This window comes from Ictidomys tridecemlineatus, chromosome X, assembly GCF_052094955.1.
Source record: "Ictidomys tridecemlineatus isolate mIctTri1 chromosome X, mIctTri1.hap1, whole genome shotgun sequence".
Taxonomy (NCBI): Eukaryota; Metazoa; Chordata; class Mammalia; order Rodentia; family Sciuridae; genus Ictidomys; species Ictidomys tridecemlineatus.
This window is the reverse complement of record NC_135493.1, coordinates 15,482,621-15,506,081: the sequence shown is the minus strand read 5'-3', so window position 1 is coordinate 15,506,081 and position 23,461 is coordinate 15,482,621. Positions and strand designations below refer to the sequence as shown.

General features: G+C 42.0%; 1 protein-coding gene across 1 annotated transcript; it reads right to left on the bottom strand.

Annotated features, from left to right (window-relative positions):
• Nucleotides 1-493: 493 nt before the first annotated feature.
• Gpr101 (G protein-coupled receptor 101) lies at nt 494-10,463 on the bottom strand. Its single transcript, XM_040286161.2, has 3 exons — nt 10,263-10,463; nt 9,508-9,616; nt 494-8,271 (listed from the first exon to the last, which is right to left on the bottom strand). The coding sequence occupies exon 3, from the start codon at nt 8,177-8,179 to the stop codon at nt 6,656-6,658; it is 1,524 nt and encodes a 507-aa protein (XP_040142095.2). The 5' UTR covers nt 8,180-8,271; nt 9,508-9,616; nt 10,263-10,463; the 3' UTR covers nt 494-6,655.
• Between the last annotated feature and the right edge of the window lie 12,998 nt (nt 10,464-23,461).

Below are 23,461 nucleotides of genomic sequence, written 5' to 3'. Positions count from 1 at the left end.
GGGGAACTAGGCCAGGCTGAGCTGAGATGGGCTGAGGGAAGTGTTCTGGGCTGTAGTAATAGGAAACAGGCGGAAAAGCCCAGTGGAGGTGACACAGGTATTGGGTAGTGCTGTTACCTAAAAACAGTGCCCCCACTCCTGCTTAAACATCACTGTCTTGGGAATGAAGTTTAGAATTTGAGAGTATCACAAGCCATGTGGCTCCATGCCCCTCTCTGCCCACCCTCACCTTCTGAAATCCTTATTGTTCATAGAGGACTAATGCATCTCTTCCAGCAAGCCCTTCCTGATGGCAACCCCTTCTTCCCACTGCATATTGTTTATATTGGAATATTGAAATGTGAAATGTGGGAGTTCATCTATTTCATTCTCCTTTGTGGAGTAGCAAGTTGTTTATTCTCTGCTTCCTTTCTTTGAGCTAAGGAGAAGGTATGAAAACCTAACCCTGGGTGGTGGTCACTGTGTTCTCAAGGAGCTCAGCATAGTAACCAGATACACACATAAAATTTGACTTTATTTAGCATATTTCAGAAGAATATACCAAGGACAGATTAACAGCACCTATTTAAGAAACACAAACATTATTTAATAATACTTAGTTAAATCACAAACATCAACCTCTCTGCATTCCCCAAGCAGGAGTCTGTTATTCTTGTCCAGTAAAAACTGCGTTGTAACCATTTTAGAAAAGATCCAATTAAAGCCAACCAATATATGAAACCTTGCCCTGGGACAGAGTCTCTGGGACTACTGGCCCATGTAACAGTATGGATTCATGAATTTGATTGGGGTGTGAAGGGGTTTCTCTTCTTGCTGAGGGGAGGAGGATAAAGTCCACCCCTTTTGTGCACCTGAAGGTAAATTGTGCCAATGGGAACTTGGCCCCAGGATTGTATGTGACAATCCTTTGAAAAGGCACTTTTAAATTACAAATCCTTTTTTAAAAGGAAAAAGAAATGTTTAAATTTAAAATGTGAAGTATTAAAGAAAACTGTTTCATTGACTGAGTGCATTTTTTTTTCTGTTCTCAGTCTCAAAGTAGCACATAAAATTTGGCATTAAAGGCAGTTTTTAAAATGATTTAATGAGGGTACATATATGTAGATTTTATATATATATATAATATAGTTTTCTCATTGCAATATTTTTGTTCTGAAAATATAATAAAATTATTTCATAGTTCTCTTTTTCATCTGTTACAAATAGCATTGATTTACAATTGTAATTCTCGAACACCATAGATATGACCCCCAGAGGAGTCCCACCACCTCTTTGTTTACCCATGCATGCTCCTTCTCGTCTCTCAGACAACCAACCAAAGGAAAAACAACCAGAGCAGCCTTTTTCTGGGTTTTAGTGCTGCTCTAGGAGGACAGAGATGGTCACAATGAATCTGCAAAATGCAAATCCTGTCATTTCACTGTCAGGTACTGGTTACTGGTTAGGACTTGAGAGCGCAGTATTCTTTCCATCCTGCTAACAGGACTCCAGTTGCTTATCCGGGGTCCTTGCTTTGTGATGGGGAAGGTATTGTCTTCTTCGATTTTGCATTCTACACATTCAGTTAATGGAAAACAGGCATACCAGTGCCAAGGGGGTTGTGGAGAACTGCCAGCGAGGACTTCAGCTAAGATGATCCGTTCATGTTAATGACCAGTTGTATCAGAAAAAGTTCTTGCCTGCCATATACCGTACCAGGGATTTAAGGAATGAAAGGCACCATTTCCTGCCACCCCACCTTGAAGCCATCTTACATATCCTGTAGTATACACTTTGAAAATAAAATTTAAAAAACAAATGTACTATGTTCTACTTCAGAAACTGACCAAGGTGTGGTCACATAGAATTCTGCATGCATTTTATTAAGTAACTTTACATGTACATACTACCCACTTTTGAGAATAACACTATCTACGAACAAAAACAATCTAATATCTAGCACCTTATCTTCAAGAACACTTATATTTTATATACAGTTATAGCTTACATTTAAGAGAATTACTACAAAAGAGAATACACCACTGAAACAGGACAAAAATACCAAACTTTTAACATTAAAGTTGTAATACAGATGAAGGGGGGAAAATCCACTCAAGTTTGAAGCACCAAACTAAAACCAATCTTGTTTTTATCTATTTTAGAACAAGAAATATACAGTAATTAATCCTCAGACATAGCAAACCTTCTGTAAATGTACAAGTTCATGTGGCTTCCCCTTGGTGTGTATACTCTGAGATATGGAGGCTTTGGGAGGCAATGATGGAAATACCTAACTCCTATTGGCAACCTTCATTTACCTTGAGGATTCTGATCCAAGAAGCAGTGAACTTGCCAGGGACCTGGCAGTCAGTGGCCAAGTTGGTTTTAGCTTTCTTACTTCTTCCTCTGGCCATTTTTATTTTATTTATTCATTAATTTTTTTCTTATAGCAGGAGACTGGTATTAAGCAAGCTGGGCATTTGCCATAAAGGATTGCACATAATTGTGGCAACAGTTTCTCTTCTTTGGGGATTTTAGGCTATGGTCTGCCATTTCTAGCTCATGCTTCTGTCTTTTCATGCCTAAGCTTGGAGGGGCTTTCAGGGACCAAGAGCACCAGTCCAGCCCACAGAAAATAAGAGACAGAGATAAGGAGGAAGAAGGTTAGAAGCTGTGACTGACCAGATTTTCTCTCCTTATCTTGGCACCTGGCTAGCAGCCAACTGCTCCTTTAATCTTTTGTCTGCTATAGAAGGAAAAGACTGTTTTACTTAGAGAAAGCTCTCCTGACAACATGGGGTTTGTCTTAAAGAGGAATACAACAGAAAATAGATTATAAGGTTGATTTTTTTCCCTCAAAATATGAGGGAGGGCAGTTATCAGAGAAAAATATGGTCCAGTAGGTTAAATTGTTACTCTCTGCTTTATCCCAACGACCCCTGAGGGTTTTATCTTAGGGAGTTCAAATTACTAGAGGATGCATAATCTTTTCTCCTTTAAATGGTGTGTTTCAGACACTTTATAGAGCTTTTTGGCAAAATCTAAGAAAGCAAGCCTAGTTCAGTCATGTAAATTATTCTTCAGGTAGTATGAAAAATTCTTCTGAAAATTTTACCTATCTTAATTGGCTAATTATGTATAAAATAAGGCAATGTTAGGCACCTTATAATTTTCTAGGAAAAAAGTTTTTTAGTGCTTTTTTTTGCTGAAATAATTGGACAGTATCTACAGGATTGAATGTGCTTCTGAAACTATTTTGTATCAGATAGTTTTTTTTTGGTAAAAAATGAGGTGCCTACCTCCTCCTAAATCATACAATGTCACTTTTCCTTACCTGTTGAATTTGAAGTAGGTATCCCATCATCTCTAAATTGGATTGGAGTTGGGGAGGAGACAGAAAAATACCTTTAATTGCTGGTCACTCTCTGGTTCACTTCTCTCCTTCCTGCTTCCGTGGCCCCCAGGTCCCTGTGAATCTCATAGCTCTAGGTTTGGAAGGGATGGATGGGAGAATGAGTCAGCACACAGAGCTTCAAGCATGGGGTATTCCTGAAGGGCCAGCACAGCAGGGGGAAACAGAGTGAAGCAGGAGAAGGCAGTGGGCATGGTGGCAAGAGGTAGGCAGGGAGCTGGAAGTGCTGAGGACTTGCCAGCAGCTGGTATTTGTGATGTCTTAGAGAAGAAGGACGCTCGCATCATAGAAGTCACAGAAGCCGAGGGTTTGCTCCTTATTTCTGCCTTCCCAAGCTTGTTGAAATTGGTGTGTTAGTCAAAGCACCTGCGACTCCTTGGCAAACTAGATGCTCTATTATTCTTAAATAAGGAAATCATTAAATTTAAAATCACATCATTTCAAAGTCTGGCTTGTCTGGCCCCCGCACTTTAATGGGATTTTTTACTGCACATATGAAGTGGCCTTGGCAAAAGAATACATCCTTTAAAAACATTTAGGAAAAGCTATTGCATATGAGGATCTGTGAGGCTAATGATGACATTTTTTTGTGTGCTTTCAGATTTTCAAATGGCAAAACAGTATGTGCAGTAAAACCTCATTAAGTTGATCGTGCTTTATTCAAAATAGCACAAAATTTGAAGCAGTTGCTATCTCTAAGCTAACCAGAGGCCCTATTGTTCATTAAGAAGAAAATGTCATCAAAGCAGAATATCCTTAATTCAAAGGTACTCGTTCCCAGCTTCCTATTTTCAAAAGGTCTTCACCCTTTGAAGAATCCAATTTGCCAAAAGAAGGGATGATGACTAGAATAGGGAACTTTAAAAGGAACCGGTGAGTCTCGGCAATCTGGAGAATGTTAAATGGACTTACCACACTTGTACAGGTTCTGGTTCCATTTTGGTTTGGGATTTTAGCAAACAATTTTCTCTGATACACTTTGAAAAGGTTGAGCTTTAAAAATAAAACAAGAAGTTCAGTTTCAACAAAATGTAGGACATACTGATGTTTGAAATTCTTTTTCTTACTCAGATAAACAACCATTTCTACCCAAAAGGCAGGCTGCAGCTACATTGGATTCCTTTGATGATTATAGTCCTGCAATACCCCTCCCTCCACGAGAGGACCGACCACATTAGCCATTCCTTCACCCTATGTCTTTTAAGGACAGGTCAATTCAAGAGTTGGGAAATAAATTAGTATAATAAATTTATGACTATTAATTTTCTTTATAAATTTGGGTAGAAAAATAAATGATGGTGTGAGGGTGAACTTCAGCCCCAGTGCATTGTCTGAATCACCACAAGTTCTAAGTTAATGGAGTTGGAATTAATATGGTTTTCATGAATATATTGATTTGACAGGTCAGATCAATTTTGTTCAGTCCTATCCCCTCTTGTTTTCTACATTCGGAACATGACAACCCCAAGTTTCCAGGCAGACTTATTCACAGCCCAAATACATTGCTGTTTACCTCTCCCCCTTGAGAAGCGCATGTTGGAATCTGTGAGAAGGAAGAGATAAAAGAAAATATAAATGAGCTGGGCATTTATATCAATGAAAAGATGAGTTCTAATAAAGACATGGTGATCACACAAGATGAGGCTAAAATCTGAATATGACCATCTTTATACACAACAACCTGTTTAACCATTTTTTCGACCAAATATTCCCTCCTCTCCATCCACCATATTAACACTGAATTTCTTCATGACCAGCTAGTTGGCTGTAGAGCTGCTTTAATTTCATCTTCGAATCACTATTTTTTTTTTTGGTTCCATGATATTTGGTCTTTAGATAGGTCTTGTGCCCTCAAAAATTCACAGGTATACCCTGGCCCAAAGTGATTTCAGCCTTTGGGACTTGAAAACTCTCCCTCTGTAGTTATTCTACAGGTTTCTCCAAAGTCAACAGCAGTAATTAGGAGAGGTCTAACTAGAATGCTTTGATTTCAGATTGTTTGGAATAGATCAGGTGTTGTAAATCTGTTCTCTCTGTCATTTCTGACTCTCTTATATTTTTATCCTGCATCTGGAGAGAGCTCAAAAGCTTTGGAGAGGGACACAGGTTGAAAAGACATGGGTGTATATGGAGAAAGGAAAATGTTCAAATGCCTTACTTGTTCCCCATGTGGACATTATTCTACTTCTTGTCTATGAACTCACAGACACAAAAGAGATTTCTGTTGGGCATTTCGTTCTTAATAAGTAGTGTGAGCTTTTTAAAGAATTTTGGCTACTCCTAGTTGAAATATTTTTCTGGAAATACTGATTGAACAAAAAGTGTATTTGAAATAAAACAAAGCACAAGTGATGGACAGAGATCTGGTGGATTCCCATGAGCACTCCAATTTAGTCACGAGAGGGAAATTATAAAATAACACCATGATTTCTGTCCCACTATTATTCAAACAAGAGAAAATATTTTAGTGTCAGTTGACAAATTTCCATCTGCATGGAGAGAATTCAGTCCCAGCCCATGTATAAACCCAGTATTTGAGAGAGAGGAAAAAACACCATTTGTTTGGCCCCGTGGATGTGTGTTATTTCTCCATCGATTTCCTTGGACTAGCTTCCCATTTCATACATGCCCTTCCACTTTTCTGGATCCCTTTAGGAAACCTAGAAACTTTCTTGGTGTTTCAACTACTGAATGCCTCTGTCTTCATCTGTGTAAGTCTGCACCAGATTGTGGATCTCTTCATTTCCGAATTTGACTCATACTTTGATCAGTCTATCAGATTCTGTTTCTTGGGCTCCACGAATGATTTGGTCCATTGCTTTTCTTTCAGTTGAACATAAACTCTAGCCCTGGTCCATGAGCTCCTGACATGAGGGCTACATAGTCTTAAGTCCACAGGCATCATCTTTCTTTTCCCCTCAGAGCCAAAGCTGGCATGTTGTAGCTCTGGGTACACAAGCAGAATACCAAGTACAGTTCCAATATGGATAGCCCTTGTTGCTTTTAGAAATTTAGAGCCTAATAATTTTGGGGGGGGCGAATTTCAGTCAGAATCCTCAAGTCCATGCTTTGAGGGGCACACTGACCCAAGTTCCCACTTTTCCATGTGTTTATCTACCTAGTAGTGAAAAGGAATGTGTGTTTGACACCTTTGCCTGAAATGAGATGTATTAGCATTAATGAGAGTGTGGGTGGTCCACTGAAAAGAAAGCTGCTTTTGTTTACTGTCTTGTGGACAGTTCAAAATTTGCCTTACAACTAACTTCAAGGCGAAGTAGCAGAATCGTGGGAAGGGACAATCTTGCCTTCTGTGCCAGCTTCGGTTCCAGGTAGGTCTGGGTGGCTGTCTTCTTTGGGGGGCTTTTCCTTGCAGAAAAACTTCTTCAGCATATCCTGGATTTCCTTCTTGATGGTCTTGTGCATGTAGCCATAAATGTAGGGATGGATACAGCACTGCAGAAAGAAGAGCCAGATTATTATGGTTATCACCCACTGGGGCACCTTGGTTTGGACATCCACCCACACAGCCAGGACTGCTAGAAAGCAGTAGGGCCCCAGAGATAGCACGTAGGAGAAAATGATGAGGAAGATCACTTTAGCAGCTTTGCACTCATAGCACCTGGGCAGAGGAGGGTGGCTGTTGCTGTTTCGCCGGCTGGGTGGGAGGCTCTCTGGGATGTTCACTGCTTCGACATCATCCTCACTGAAATGGATGTCATCCTCCCCAAACTCCAGGTCATCTTCACCCAAGTCGATGTTGCACTGGCTGACCTCTACACGGCCCTTGTCTGCCTTCATGCTGCCCTCCTCAACGTTGGTGCCAACTTCCTTACCCTTCATCTGGCTGTCACTGACCAACTCGGTGCCCTGGGCCTCCATGATACCCTCAATGATCTCCATATTTCCTTCCTTGGCCTTCAGGCTGCTGTCCTTGGCTTCCATGGGGTCCACACTGGCCTCCACGCTGCCCTCCTTGGCCTTGACCACACCTTCATCCTGGCCGTGGACCTCGCTCTCATCCTGGAACTCATCCTTCTTCTTTCCTCCCCGTTCATCCTCATTCTCCACGCAGTCCTTGACCCGAACCTCCAAGCTGTGGCTCTTGTTGTACAGCAGAGCATGCTGCCGACGGGCTGCACCAAACACCACGGAGTAGCAGGCAATCATGACAACCAGTGGAATGACGATGAAGGACACCACACTGAGAATTGTGTAGCTCGGGCTGGCTCCCCAGATCATGGAGCAGAGGGCATTGCGCTCATCAAAGGCAGCCTGACCCCAGCCATAGAGTGGGGGTGTGCTCTGCAAGATGGCCACGATCCAGGTGCCATAGAGAAGCATGTAACCACGGCGATGGGTCATCTTGGATGGGTAGGAGAGAGGGTGAATGATGGACAGATAGCGATCTATGGACACCACAACAATGGTGTTGACACTGGCGAAAGCGAACAGGTGGGTGAGGCTAACCAGGGCTGTGCAGAAGTGACTGTTAAGGGGCCAGAAGAGAGGCACAGAGGTGGCCACCACCCAGGGGGCAACGAGAGAAATTTGCAGCAGGTCGGTGACGAGGAGGTTAAAGATGAAGCGGTTGGTCACCTGCAGCAACTGCGGCTTGCGCTGCAACACCAGCGCCAGCACTACATTGCCAATGAAGGAGACCGTGAGGAAGACAAGCAGCACGGTCGAGCGGATGATGCCATGAGCCAGGCTAATAGGCATTTTGGACAGGGGCATGCACGCTTGGCTGTTGTTGCTTTCCCGCGTGCTGTTGGGACAAGGGGATGTCATGGCGATTGCAGGCAGGCGCAAGATAGGGTGCAGGGCCAGTGAAGTCACCGGTGGGCAGCGAAGGGGTGTAAAGACCGCACACAGTGTTTTTGCTGGGAATGAAAAAAACATGCGGGCGGGATTAGTCCCTTGCCCAGAGAACACTCCAAGTCCAACAGAATCCCTCCCTCAGCTCCCTGAGCGGTCACAGCCCCAGCCAGGGCAATTTCTCTGACCCCTTCCCCAGCTCTCAGGGTCTCTCTGCCGGACTCTTTCACGGTCTCTGATTTCCACTCGTCCGTCTCTACTGCTAGCGCGTGCGCGCGAGCTCCTAGCGCGTCTCCCACACTGTCTTATTAGAGTTTTTTTGGTCTCTTCAGCTCGCTCTCTCCCTCTGGCGCATGCGCGTGCGCTCTCTGTACCTGCCTGTTTACAATCATAGATCTCTGTCTCTCCAGTGTCTCGCTAGCGCACTTTTCCTGTATCTCTCAGAATGTATGTGTCTCTCCGTGTCCTCTGATGCTCTCTCATCCCCGTCTTTCACTCTGTCATCTGTCTCTGTTTCTTGTCTCTAACTAGCACGTGCACAGTCACTGTCAGTCTCTGTCGCTTCCTTCTCTGTTATTCCTATCTCTCCCTCCCACTCTCAGTTTCTCTGTCTCTCAGTGTCTCTTTCACCAGCCCACTTTCTCTGTAGCTACACGTATGCCTGTCCTTCCTGTCTTTCTCCCAGACTCGTCCCTGTCTCTTCCAGTGGCGTCCGTCTCTGTCTCTTTCTGCCTGTCACCGCCTGTCCTTCCAGTGCTCCAGCTTTTCCATGTCTGATGCTGTCTCTTCTCTCCGTTCCTCTCTCAGGAATTTCCCCGACAATCTATCTCTGTGGCTCTCAAGCATGTTTGTTCAATATCGCTAGCTGTGTCTCTACAAGTCTCATAGTCTCTCCAACTCCCTTGTTTTAGTGTCTCTCTCGGGTTCTATCTCTATGGGTCTGTCTCTCTCTCTCTCTCTCTCTCTCTCTCTCTCTCTCTCTGGCTTGTTTCTCACTGGTACGTGTGCATTTGCTCTTTTTCGGATCCTCTCCTCTCTGCCTCTCTTGTTGGTCTCCCCTTATGGTTTTTCTCTCGGTGCCTAAGTTCTGTATATCACTGTCTGCCTCTCTGTCGTTGGTCTCTTAATACTCCACTTCTTGTCTCTTTTGTCTCTCCGTTTTTCAAGCTATGTCTCTAATGTGTGCACTCTCTAGTTGGTTTCTTTCGCTACCCTGGGATGCTTATTAAACTCTTTCTTTCTATCTTTGAGTTTGTGTGTGCATCTCTGTCTCTTTCCATCTTTCTCCGACTGCCCCTCACCTCGGTTTTTCTCTGGCTGGATCTCTGTCTCTGGATCTCTGTCTCGATGTCGACTTTATTTTGCCTCCACCGCGGGCTTTGAGCTAGTTTTTCAGCAATGCAGCAGCGACTGGAGAAAACACAGAAGATGCTTATTGCACCCCCCCCCGCCCGCCAAAGTCAGCATCCCTCACTGCATCCTGCATTTTCCATCCCGCTTACTGTCAGCCGCGACAGGGGGGGGGGCAGAGGAGGGAGCGGCAGGAGAGGAGACAGGGGTATTGGTGGTGGTCGGGGAGTCTGAGAGGGGGAGACAGAGAAAGAGAGAGAGAGAGAGAGAGAGAGAGAGAGAGAGAGATGAGAATCAGAAAGAATGAGACAGAGAAAGTGAGACAGAGGGCAAGAGAGAATCAAGAAAGAACAAATAAGAATGTGAGAGTGAGAGAATGAGAAAAGGAGTAGGAGAGAGCAAGAGACAAAAGTGGGAGACTGAGAGGAGACAGAGAAACCAAAAATGAGAGGATATAAAAACAGGATGAGAGGCAGAGAAAGAGGAAAAGGATGAGGCAAAAAGAGAACTGAGGGGTAAAGAGAATAGAGAAAGTGCGAGGGGAAACGCGAGGGAGAGAACCTTGGATGCAGGGGAGAAAGGGCCACTGTGCGCAATAGCTCTGCCTCCGTCCAGACGTAGCAGACGGGGCGTCCGGGGCACCGGAGCTCGGGGACCCGTTGGGCGCGGGGGACCGCAGTGCCCGGAGCAGAGCCAGGCAGTTTACCTGTTGCTGCCGGAGGCGTCGCGCTGCGGGAGCTGCGTGCCGGTCCCCGGGAGCTCGCCGCGCTCGTCCCAGCAGCCTCTCGGGGCGCGGGAGGCTGCGAGCTCGCACCGGGCGGCAGGAACGGCTGCCGCGGCTGGAGCGGGGCACAGCGCCTGTGCCCGCACGTCCGGCCGGCGCGCCGAGCTGCAGGCTCTGAGCGGTGGCGGGGGCGCGCGGCGTCTTAAGGCAGCGCGGTGCCCTCACCTTGCGGCGCCCCCCTCCCCTAGGCCCCCGCCCGCGCCGGTGACGCACGAGGCCACCGGCGCCCAGAAGAGCTGGGCTGGCGGGTCGGGGGGGGGGCGGGGGTGGTGCGCTGCAGTGGACCCTACTCAGATTTTCTCACCCAGCATCCCACCCCAGTCGCCCCAGCTCACCAAGACTTCACAGGCTGTGGGTAGCACCAGACAGGGCTGAATTTTCGTGCCAAGCCTGTGCCCTCCTAGCTCCCGGATTTGGGGCTTGGTTACCATCACAGCCTTTCCAAAGAGAGGGTCCGGGATTCTGGCCTAGATCGCTGAAGACCACCCCCCAAACTATAAACCGTCCCAGGGCCGGGGAGAGAGGAATTGTGACTTTGACGTCGACGATTTTTCCATGAATTTCTCTGGCTCCCAGAAAGAGCTAAACAACAATGTCTTTCCTATAGGTTATGGGAACATTTCATCTAAGGCAAGCTGCATGATTATCCACTGTATTATCTGATTGATGTCTGTCTGCAAGTCAGTCAGCATCCCTTTCTTGTCTCTCCTCTCTTCCCTCTCTTCTCTCCTCCTCTCTTCTCTCTTCCCTCTCTCTTTCTTCTCTTTCTTTATCCCCCCACCTTCTGTGTTTAGATGTTTATATGGACCATACAGGTAATCTGAGAATCATTTCCCCAGCCATGTCAGAGAAGTACAGATATTATCTTCATTTTATAAAAACAGAAGCAAAAGCCAAGAGAGATTACCCTATTTACCCAAGTTCAAATAAATATTGCATTTATTTTACTAAGACATTCTGGTCTCCTTCAAACACATATTGTTTGGCAGTATATCAGGCTGGAGGAGGCACCTGGTGGTAAACTACCTTCCCTCCTGCAACACCTATAGGGGAGGGAGGGTTTGGGAAGGTATCCCAAACCAGGGGTCATTTTCATTATGTTTCTTTTTCTTTTTCTTCTTCTTCTTTTTTTGGTACCAGGGATTGAACTCCGGAGCACTCGACCACTGAGCCACATCCCCAGCCCTATTTTGTATTTTATTTAGAGACAGGGTCTCACTGAGTTGCTTAGCACCTCACTTTTGCTGAGGCTGGCTTTGTGTTTCTGAGGGATAAGAAAGCATTATTTTAGGCAGGAGATAAGGGGAGGGATGTTGATAAGAAGAAGGTGCGTGGACACAGGGCTGCAGGAGACAGCTGTGTACTGAGGTTGGGAAAACAGGCTGCTTGTATGGTATGCACGGGGCAGATTCTTGAATGTTAATCTGGGGTTTTGAACTCTGCCCCGTGTTCCTTGGAGGGCTATTGAAGATGTTTCATTATGAACAATTTCAAACGTACACAAATATAATGAGAACAATTAAATAAACCCCTATTTACCCATCATTCAACCTAAACATGACAAATATTTTGCTATTCTTGTTCATTGATGGTTTTTAAAGAGATCAGTGTAATGAGGTTTGTTTTTCCAGGGTCTCCTAGAAGCAGGGCTGGAGTGGGGGCAGGTGGGGTGTTAGATGAAAAAGAAGCAGAAAGGAGCCTGTGGCAGGAGACACAAGGAGGTCACACAGAAGGTGTCAGTAGAGACTCAAAGGTAATCAAAATTGACAGTGGAGGGGAATGAGGAAGAGGAAGTGCTGGGGATATCATAGGATGAACACAAAATTCTGAATTGGTTGGTGGGCTGGATGGAGATGCCTCCTATCCTTCTAATTGCTTACTTCTGGGACAGGGAGATGAGGCAGGTATATAATCAGGCCCTGGGATGCTCTTTGGATTTCAAGTCCTGCATTTGCTCTTGGACCATTTGTCTTTTCTCTGCTAGGTCTGATTTTATCTTTCCAAGGTTGAATGGTAAAAACCTGGTCGTTTTTCCTCTAGACAGTTTCCATGATAATCACTCACTGTTATTAATTCCCCGCCTCACGCTGGCCATGGTGCAGAATCCTGGGTGGCATGCACTGTCAAGCAGCAGTTGGTTCAGACTCGATTATTTTACAATCACTTGGGAGGCAGTCAAGCAGTAGAAGAGGCTAGAGATAAAGACCAGTCCTTCCTGATCTTTCCTCCTTTGTGGTGTTCTCAGAGTGCCCTGGACTGCTAGTATCCAGCAGGGGGCAGAGAAAAAAATCTTTAGATTCATGTTAGAGGCAGGGACCTCAGGAGGATAGGCTCCTCATGCAGTCTACAGCTGGGTGCTAAGGGGGATGATGGGAGGTGGAAGAAGCCCGATGGGATGAGACCTCTGCAAATAAGGCCAACCTGCTTTGCCTGCAGGAGATGGTAAGAAGGCCAGGGAAGCATTGGAAAAGAAATGCAAGCCGCTCTTCTCTACAGGGAGATGTTTGAGGGTGGTTAATCCTCTTTCCCTCCAGATTTGAGCACAGTTGGTGACCTTGAATTTCAAAGACATCTAAGTATCAGCTCCCCAACTGGGGTCAATGTGTGTGTGGGTCTTTGGGGAATGGGAATTTGACCTTCAGACCTATGGGCTCTAATTTTGATAGCTTGGAAGGGCCCTTTGACTGACAAACCTCAATAGATTCTTGGGAGGATCTTTGGGATAAGATAGGGAGAAGAATGGGATGATGGCTCAAGAAGTCTCCAAGTCCATTTCCCTACTTTCATAATTCAGTACCAGCAGAGGTAAGATTGGTCTAATAGTATATCCAGGTTTAGGATGGAGGGCAAGAAGCTCCTAACAAGAAGCTCCTTGGGCCTGATGACAAGCATAAGATGCAACATATCATTAGCATGACAGTCTCAGATTTGTTCACTATGCCAGACCAGCTGCCCTAATGGATGAACCAACAACCAGAGGAAGGAAGTTGGAAGGCCAATGATCTAGATAGATGTTAGTTATAGCCACTGGTTCTAATAATAAGAGATATGAAAGGTCCTTCAGTGCCTACCATGTGTCAAACACTATACTTAGTTTACTAAATCCTTGAGAAAACTCTGCAGATTAAGGATGAATGCAGTAGTTATTAAATCCAAGACACCATATAAACCATTAAGAAACATGAAAGGTCTGGGATTGTGGCTCAGTGGTGGAGTGCTTGTCTACCATGTGTGAGGCACTGGGTTCGATCCTCAGCACCACATAAAAATAAATAAATAAAATAAAGGTACTGTGTCCAAATACAACTAAAAACAAAATTAAAAATGAAAGAATATGGGGCTGAGGTTGTTGCTCAGTGGTAGAGCGCTTGCCTGATGTGTGCGAGGCCCTGGGTTTGGTCCTCAGCACCACAAAAAAATAAATAAATAAACCCAAAGGAATTGTGTCCATCTGCAACTAAAAAATAAATATTAAAGAAAGAAAGAATAAAAGCTGTAAATTTAACCATGACTCCACTGCTAGCAAGATATATCTTGATTTCAAAGATGCTAAAATGTGAAACATGTGAGTTAGAATAAATGTAAGACAGTACTGCTTCTATCCTTACACAGCAGTTAAGTCATTTATTCATAGTTGCACAGCAAGTTAGTTGTTGAAACCAAGCATTAAAACCTATTCTACTGGGCTGGAATTGTGGCTCAGCGGTAGCGCACTCGCCTAGCATGGGCGGGACCCAGGTTTGATTCTCAGCACCACATAAAAAATAAAAACATTGTGTTGTGTCCATTTACACCTAAAAAATAAATATTAAAAAATACATATTCTCTCTCTCTCTCTCTCTCTCTCTCTCTCTCTCTCTCTCTCTCTCTCTCTCTCTCTCTCCTTTCTCCTCTTAAAAAAACCCACAAACCTTTATTCTATCTATCTAACTCCAAAGCGGGGGCATTTCCTAGGCTGCTTCAAGGAAGTGTCCAGAGGCAGGACAGAAGGCTCTTAGACACCTAACCTAGATAAAATTTTTGAATAAGAAAAGAGACTAGGAATTATTAGAATTGTAAGAAGACAAACACAGTTGCAATGCTAATGGCTTCTTTTTGCAGGGCACATGGTTTCCATAGATGATGAAATAACTAAATCAGTCAATCTAAATTCTCAGTCACACTCCTTCCTGCTTAGCAAGTTCATAATAAGTCAATGGGGAAAATGCACAGTTTTGTTCTGGAGTGCTTGCCCATGAGAGTGTTTGAAAATTTTCAGTGTTATCTGTTACTCTGGTGGTATTCACTTTGGGCAAATCATAAGAGCCATGTTTGCAAAACCCAAATGAAATCAGGTATGACCTGATGTGTGGGCTGATACTTCCCATTCTGTGGGCTTGGATGATATGGAACGTCTGGACTTCGAAGCTGTGTCTATCCAAATAAACTGGTTTGAAAGAGAAAATCATCAGAAAATAACTGTATGAGTTAAAGTGAAGAGAAGAAGGTTTATATCTTCTTTTTCAAATTGGTGCATTATAGTTGCACATAATGGTGGAATTTGTGTTACAAATTAGTACATGCACACAATGTAACAATATAATTTGGCTAATATCACTCCATAGCACTTGCCCCTTTCCTCCCCTCTTCCCACACCCTGCTACCATTCTTCTGTTCTACTGATTTCTTTGCTTCTCACAAGAGCATCCCTTTTTCTTTTTCCTCTCTAGACTCCACATAAGAGAGAAAACATATGACCTGTGACCTTCTGAGTTAGGCTTTTTCACTAAACTCAACGGTCTCAAGTTCCATTGATTTTCCAGAAAATAATGTAATTTCATTTTTCTTTATGGCTGAATAAATCTCCATTGTGTATATATAACACATTTTCTTTATCCATTCATCCACTGATGCACACTTAGGCTGGTTCGGTAGTTTGGTTACTATGAATTGTGCCATTAAAAAATGGATATGCATTTATTTCTATAGTATGTCATATGGTGGTTTCATATCTTTTGAGGAAACTCCATACTGATTTCAATAGGGATTGTGCTAATTTATAACCCCACCAACAGTGTGAAAGTATTCTGTTTTCTCCACATCCTCTCCAGCATTTATTATTGTTTGTATTCTTAATGACAGTCATTCTGACTGATGTGAGATGAAATCTCAGAGTACTTTTAATTTGCATTTCCCTAATTGCTAATGATATTGAATATTTTTTCATGCATTTGTGGACTATTTATATTTCTTCTTTTGAGAAGAGTCTTTTACAATCATTTACTCATTTATTGAATTGGTTATTTTTTTGCTGTTTTTTGAGCTCTTTATGTATGCTAGATATTAATCCTCTGCCAGAAGAATAGCTAGAAAAGATTTTTTTCCCATTCTATAGGTTCTCTAGAAGGCTTGATTTCTGTCTTAATTCTGTGGCTAACTTGCTGGGTGACTTTGAAACATCCCCTCCTTTCTCTGCCCTCAGTTCTGTGATCCACCAAATAAATTTCATGGGGAGGGGATTGGGGATGAGTATGTAAGGTAATCTCTAAGGATCTTATCTATTTCTAAACTTTTATTCTATCAATTTTTTGTCTGATAATTCTTAAAAATCCAAAAACTAATCTGATATAAATATTAAACAGTTAAAAGCTGGATTATGCTTATGGCCATGGAAGAGTAGCAGGCACTAGATTAAACCTTCCACTTTAAACAACTGAGAAAGTGGACAAAATATGTTAAATAATGAGTGTCAGACATTGTAATGCATGCAGTAGAGAAGAGTGATCCTTAAGAAAAAGGAAACAAATAAGATGAAACCTACAATTTTCTCAGTTTAGCCCCTAAAGAGAGTTTCCAGACCCCTGTAGGGAAGGGGAACCCTGGTTGAACTTGGAAGCCCTCCTAAATTGAAGACACAGATTTCAGAATTCAAGAAAGTAAGGGTGGACAGAATTTTCAGGACAAGATACCAGAGAGGAGCTGCTGGGAAGAAAGTTTCCAGAGAAGAAGCTGCAGGGAGATCTGTAAAATGTTCTCCTCAAGTCCTTGGCTGAATACTGAGCAGCAAATGCATGTAATGAAACTGTGCAAGACTGGAGAAGAACCACTCAGAAGAAGTGAGTGGAGTGATTTCTAGAACTCATACAAGGCTAGAAATAGGGCAGTTTCCCAATAGTTAGAGGAAAAACACCTCATGTTATTCAGGGCATCAGACTGAAGGCTCAGAAGAGAATTGCCCCAGCAGTGGAGTTCAATTAACCTTAATATAAAGTTTGCTCCTCTCAAACATAGCAAAACTGAAGACAAGCTTTGAAGGTATTGAACTGTTTCCAAGTGACTTTTCTGCAACTCAGAGCAAAGCTCACCAGTACTTGAAGGAGTGCAAAAATTTCCAGCATTCAGCAAGGTAAAATTCACACAGTTTAAAAATCCAATAAAGTGTTACAAGACATGAAAGTAGAAAAGTGTGACCCACAATGAAAAGAAAAAAACCCAGAAATAGAAACAAACAGATGATAGAATTGTATATAAGGATGTTACAGTGCTTTTTATTTTTTAAAAATAGTTGTTGATGGACCTTTATTTTATTAATTTATTTGTATGTGGTGCTGAGAATCCAACTCAGTACCTCATAAATGCCAGGCAAGTGCACTACCGCTGAGCCACAACCCCAGTCCCTAAAATGCCTTTTAAAGAGGGATACTTCAGATGTTCAAGAAACTGGAGGAAAGTATAGGAGTATTAAAGAAACATCAACAGATTAAAGTCTTACCTCTAGAGATACAACATTTGGTGTCTGCTATAAAAATGAACACTGAATGACATTATTAGAATGCTAGTCATTGCAGAAGAAGAGTAGAGAACTTGAAGACATAGAATATGTTCAAAATGAAAAAGAGCAAAAGGGTAGAAAGAAATGAGCAGAACTACAATGAGTTGTGAGTCAACTTTAACATCATGTATAACCAGAGCCCCAGAAGGAAGCAGGGAGACAGAAACATTATTTGAAGAAATAATAGCCAAAACTTTCCAAGTGTAATAAAAGCTGTAATCCCCTAAATCCATGAACCAGAACAAAACTGCAGCACAAGAAATATGGATAAAACCATATCAAGGCACAATACAATGCTTATAGTTTCTCCATAAGCTCTTACCATGTATTTGGTGAGGATTTGGAGAAACTATAGCTCTCCTATACTGCTTTTGGAATGGAAAATAGCACAATTATATTGGAAAATAATTTGATCAGTTTGAAAAATGGTTAATATTCACCTAACAAATGACCTAGCTTTTCCACTCCTAAGAGAAACAAAAGCACTCTTCCATGCAAATATGTAGGTAAATGTTTATAACATCTTTACATGCATAGGTTAAAAACTGGAGACAACCTAAATACCCATCAAGAGGTGAATGATATTAGACATACATTGGAATATTATTTAGCCAAAAAAATGAGAACAATATTTACAACATTGGATCAAAGTAAATATGCTGAGTGAAAGAAAACAGACTAAAAAAAGAGTATATATTGTATGATTCCATTTAGGTAAAATTCCAGAAATTCAAACTAATCTAAAGTGACATCAAGCAGATCAGTGATTGCCTTGAGATGAGGCAGAGGGAGGAAAGCGGGTTGTATTACAAACGGTCATGAAGAATCTTTTGGAGGTGATGCAAGTGTTCATTATCTAGATTGTGATGGTATTTTCATAGATCCACACCTATATGAAAGCTCATTAAACTGTAATCTTTAGATATGCACGGTCTAATCTACATGTATTATATCAAAATAAAACTATAAGAGAAAATGCCCTGGGAAAAGAACACAACACCAAAGGTTTGTGTGTCCAGGTTCTCACCCCCAATTAGAACACTGGCTTTTCCCTGATGGAAACCTGCTAAACCTGCTAGCACCTCTGTCTTGGCTCTCATCAGTTCAACCTTGTGTTCCAGTAATCAGAATCCTTGTTCCATCTTCCTTCTGTGATGGGAACATAATGTAAGCTCTCTCCAAGTGCTTGCAGAATTGGGTCCATTCTCTTATAGCAGTCTAACAGCTCCCAGTTACTGAGGATTTACACTTGACCTGCCACTTGACCTCTCCAAGCTCATTCCATAACTGCTGTGAGGTAGGTGCTGTCATTTGCTTTGTTTTACAGATGGGGAACTGAAGCCTCAGAAAGGAGCAGCAAATTACTTAGAGTCCCTCAGGAATAGGCAGGGCTGGGATTTGAATTTAAGACTGATTATGACTTTAAAGCCTGAATGCCTAGCTGCTACAATTACTTTGCTTCCATATTCTGAGACTTTTTTTAATGTATCACTGATGTGCAAGGAACTTTTTGTACTTTTTCTCATCTAATTTCTCAACAATTTTGTGAGGTGGGTATTATTAATATGCCTTATTTTATAGATGAGAAAACAGAGCACAGAGAAGCTACATAGTTTGTTTACAGCTGTCCCAGGAGCATGTAGATAGCTTCAGAGCTCAATCTCATAGCTGCTTTGCTGACTATTACTCCTAGGGCAGGAAAGCATTAAATCCTCTCACCTGGGAATCATGCTTAATTTTCTTCAGTCCACTTGTCCAGATACTCTGGATTTTCACATGACTTTGGTGCCGTATCAGGTGCCAGAAGTATTGGATCACTTAATCCACCTACAGCTCATATTCCTCAAGCAGAGGGCCTGTGTGGTTAGAAGTGACATATTGCTGATTAGTTCTGAATATATAAAGTATCAAATGCTTCAAACCTCTCATGTGGTTCCATTAAATATCAGGGTCTACAGATTTGTCAGAGGCTAATTTATAGTTTATTTGTCATTGAATTAAGACATTTGGAAGTTTGACTTCATAAAACAGTACAAGCATTGAGACTGAAGACAGTTAATTAAAAGAAAGCCCTGGAGCCAGTGGGATAAGCAGAGAAAAGTAATCCATCAAGGGTGCTCAGGTTCCTGGCCTGAGCTGTTGGTATGGTTTGTTGGCTGTAGAGATGTTACCAAAATGACTCAAAATGGAGTCTACAGAAAATAATTATTTTTCTACAATTAGGAATATATTTCTGCCAGGCTCAGATATCAGCAATAGAGACGTAAATACCATCCTGTTTAGGCCAAACTGTAATGGTCATATGTTTTTCAGTTTCTGCTCAGAGAAATGTAAATGGTGGCACCTGTCTAGAAGATGCTCATGCAAGATTCTTCAAAAGAATCTTCTGTTGTCGGTATAGTACCTGCAGACAGACTGTACTGGTTTGGGAGAGTCGAGTGTTAATTTTTCAGGAATTTTGCAAGCCATGGCTAACAATTATGTAAAATTACAGTTCAATGAATTACATTCCAACAAGGTAATGAATAGTCAAAATATGCCATTTCCTAATTATTTTATCACCTTTGATTACTATCTTGTGGTTATTTACAACCATTGTATCTGCATGATGCAAATACTCTCTAAAGGTGAGATGCTGCATATCCCCTCCCAACCCCACCTTCACTGGCAGCATATTGGTTCCTTAAAAACAACCATGGGGTGGGTGTGGTGGCACATACCTGTAATCCCAGCAGCTCTGGAGGCCGAGGCAGGAGAATCCTGAGTTCAAAGCCACCTTCAATAAAAGTGAGGCACTAGCAATTCAGTGAGATCCTGTCTCTAAATAAAATACAAAATAGGGCTGGGGATGGAGCTCAGTGGTTGACTGTCCCTGAGTTCAATCCCTGATATCCAGAAGAAAAAAAAGAAAAAAGGAAAAGAAATAAAAAGACCACGGGAATATTCTCACCATGAAAAATCATGAAACACTTCAAATGGGACTTTTTTTTTTCTCTCTGAGAGCCAGATGGTAAACTTTTACCAACAATCCACTGTACAACACTTTATTTTTATAGGCTTTTATTGAGGTAAAATCCACATGACATACAATTCATCCATTTAAAATGTACTGTTCAACTGATTGTAGCATATCCATGGGTATGTGGAACCATCACCATGGTCAGTTTTAGAACATTTTCAGGATCTCAAAAAGAAACTCTGTAACCTTTAGCTAACAGCCTTCTATGGCCCATAACTCCCAGTCCCTGACAACCACTAATCTACTGTTTTTTTTTTTGTCTCTAAATTTGCTTATTCTGGACATTTCATATAAATGCAATCATAGAAATATGTGGTCTTTTGGGACTGCCTACTTTCACTTAGCATAGTATTTTCAAGATTCAACCATGTCGTGACAGGTACCAGTCCTTCATTTCTTTTTCTTTTTTATAGTTGTAGATAGACAGCATACCTTTGTTTTATTTATTTATTTTCATGTGGTGCTGAGGATCAAACCCACTGCTTCACACATGCTAGGCAAGTGCTCTACCACTGAGCTACAGCCCCAGCCCCTTCATTTCTTTTTATAACTAAATAATATTTTATTATATTGGTATATCTCCTTTGGCTTATCAACCCATCAATAGATGAACAAAGGAGGCATAATTGCCTCTTAGACTTTTATGAATAGCTCTGCTATGAACATTCATATAGAATATTATTTCTTTATATTCTCTCCAACACTTGTTACCTTCCTTTTTTTTTTATTATAGACATCCTAGTGGGTGTGAATGGTATCTCTTTGTAGTTTGGATTTGCACTTGCCTACTGACTTCTGATGTCAAGCATCGTTTCATGTGCTAATTGCCATTTGTATATCTTCTTGGAGAAAAGTTTATTAAGATCTTTTTGCTGAGTACTTTTAAAATATCTCTAATTCTCATAACAACCTTGCAAGGTATGTGTTATAATTCTCATATTACAGTTGAAAGCAATTGAAACACATAGATATTAAGACATTTGCTCAACTTGTACACAGCTAGGAATGGAGCTTAGAGTTGAATGTATCTTATCTTGAAAATTCATGCTCCCTTTATTATACCACACTGTTTCCAAGACCTTTGATCTGTCAGATGATGCTTAAAGGCTAATGCTCTTAGACAGTGGCTATCATCATGAAAAAAGTGCTCTGGTCTGGGTTCTACTCCTGGCTCTATCCCTGGGCCTCTATATCCTCATCTCTCAAAGGAAAACTTTAATTTGGATGACCTCCGTGTTACTCATTTGGTCTAATAGCAGAACTGGCCCTTTCGTTTTGGATGCAAGTGTCCCAAGGATTTGTACAAAGGAAGCTTGATTGCTCGATGTGTTATTTTGAGTGGTTAATGGGATTCTTTTTCTCAGAGCATTATGTTACACTTGCCTACACTGATGCTCACCTGCTACTTTTCAACCCACTCACACAGCCTCTCAGCATCTTCCTGCAGTTTAATCTAAAGAGTTTAACATGTTACTACCCAGAGGGGTTGGGTGTTGCCTGGATACCTGAAGGTTTTACTAGGCTGATTCTCTTTTCACATTAATTTTAAATAAGTCAAATAAGACAGATCCCTCTACCAGTCTTTGGGAGGAGGCCATAGTGTCATGTCTTCCAAAAAAGTTCATGTTTATCCCTCTCTTTTCTGTCTCTATGCCTATTAATTACCCATGATACAACCATACCCCCGATACCATGGTGATGGGGTGCTATGTCAAAAGCTCCTGTTCTCACAGTCCCCTTTTATCCACATGTGTTTTTACTGCTTAAAACTTATCTGGCACAACTTCTCTTGAGTAAATGGTTGTCCAAGTGGTTATTGAATCCGTCCTTTGTTATAAAAATCATGTCTTTTAACCTGTACCTTTGAGTCTCTTACCAAGTATCTCATATTGGCAATGCTCCTAAGAACAGGCTATATCTTCTGGCCCAGCCTAAAAGAGACATTCTATCCCTAGGTCCTAGAGAAGGGTCCATATTTAGGCTATTCTTTAACCTTGGACATCCACAGCATTTGCCACTATCTAGCCTAGTGACTTGGACACTTCCAATGAGAACTGGGGAATAGACATCCTGGTGATACTGTGTAGTGTATGTTCACTTCCTGGCCTCCCAAGCATGGCCATTTTTCCAATGGATGATTGTGCCTACTGATTGTCTTGTTGGCCTTCTCCCTAGACCACACCTCAAGAGCTTCTTTGTTTCAGGTTTTGGGTACCTAACTTGATATCTCTGCAGTCCCATTGGTCTCCACTGATTTTGAGTTTACTTGTGTCCTTCTGTTTGTAAGGAATGCCTGTTTTCCTTTGCTTGAGACACTTTTATTTGGATAAAAAAATATTTCATACTGCTCAGAGGTCTTATGCAGCTACTTAGTTGCTCAAAAATGATTCTTTCCAGGTTTCTGGTATTTTGGATTCAATGAGATGTTTTTTGATCTGTCTAAAGACTTCTCTTGATCATTGACTTATTTATTTTAAGTTCTTTACAAACTAATGTTTGTTTAGGTTCCTTGGGTATTTTTTTTAAGTGCTGGAAATTAGGGTCCAATGCATGCTAGGCAAGTGCTGTTCCACTGAGCTATATCTCTTTTACTTTAATTTCAGACAGAGTCTTTGTAAGTTTCCCAGGCTGTCCTCAAACTCCTAATCTTCCTGCCTCAGCCTCCTAAGAAGCTGGTATTAAAGGCATGTGCTACTGTGCCTGGCTCAGGGTTTCATTTGTTGGAATGAAGTTCATAAATGTGTTGTTGTTTTCTTTAATGTTCCTTCTCCATCTGGGTTTCTGGCTCTGGTTATGCTGGGATCATCATTTTTAAGGGCTTCACTCACACATCCCTGATGAATATCTGTTGCTAATAATAGGCCTCTATCTTCCATAGGAGTTCAGGGTTGAGGAAGAGGATGGGAAAAACCAATATATACTCTGTGGTCATCTGTAGCATTAGAAAGTCTACCTTCAAGCCTGTCTCAATCACTGTTAATAGCCAGTTCAGACTGCTATAACATGCTACCATAGACTGGCTGGCTTATAAAGAACAGAAATGTATTCCTCATGGTTCTGGCAGCTGAAAGTGAGGTCAGGGTGCCCGTATTATTGGACTCTAGTGAAGACTGTTTTGTGAATTACAGACTGCTATTTTCTCAATGTATTCTCACATTGTAGAAAGAGAGCTAGAGAGCCATTTACAAGGGCACTAATCTCATTCACAAGAGCTCTACTCTTATGGTTTAATTAGCTTCCAAAACCATACTTCCTAATACAATCATATTGGGGGTTAAGGATGTCAACACA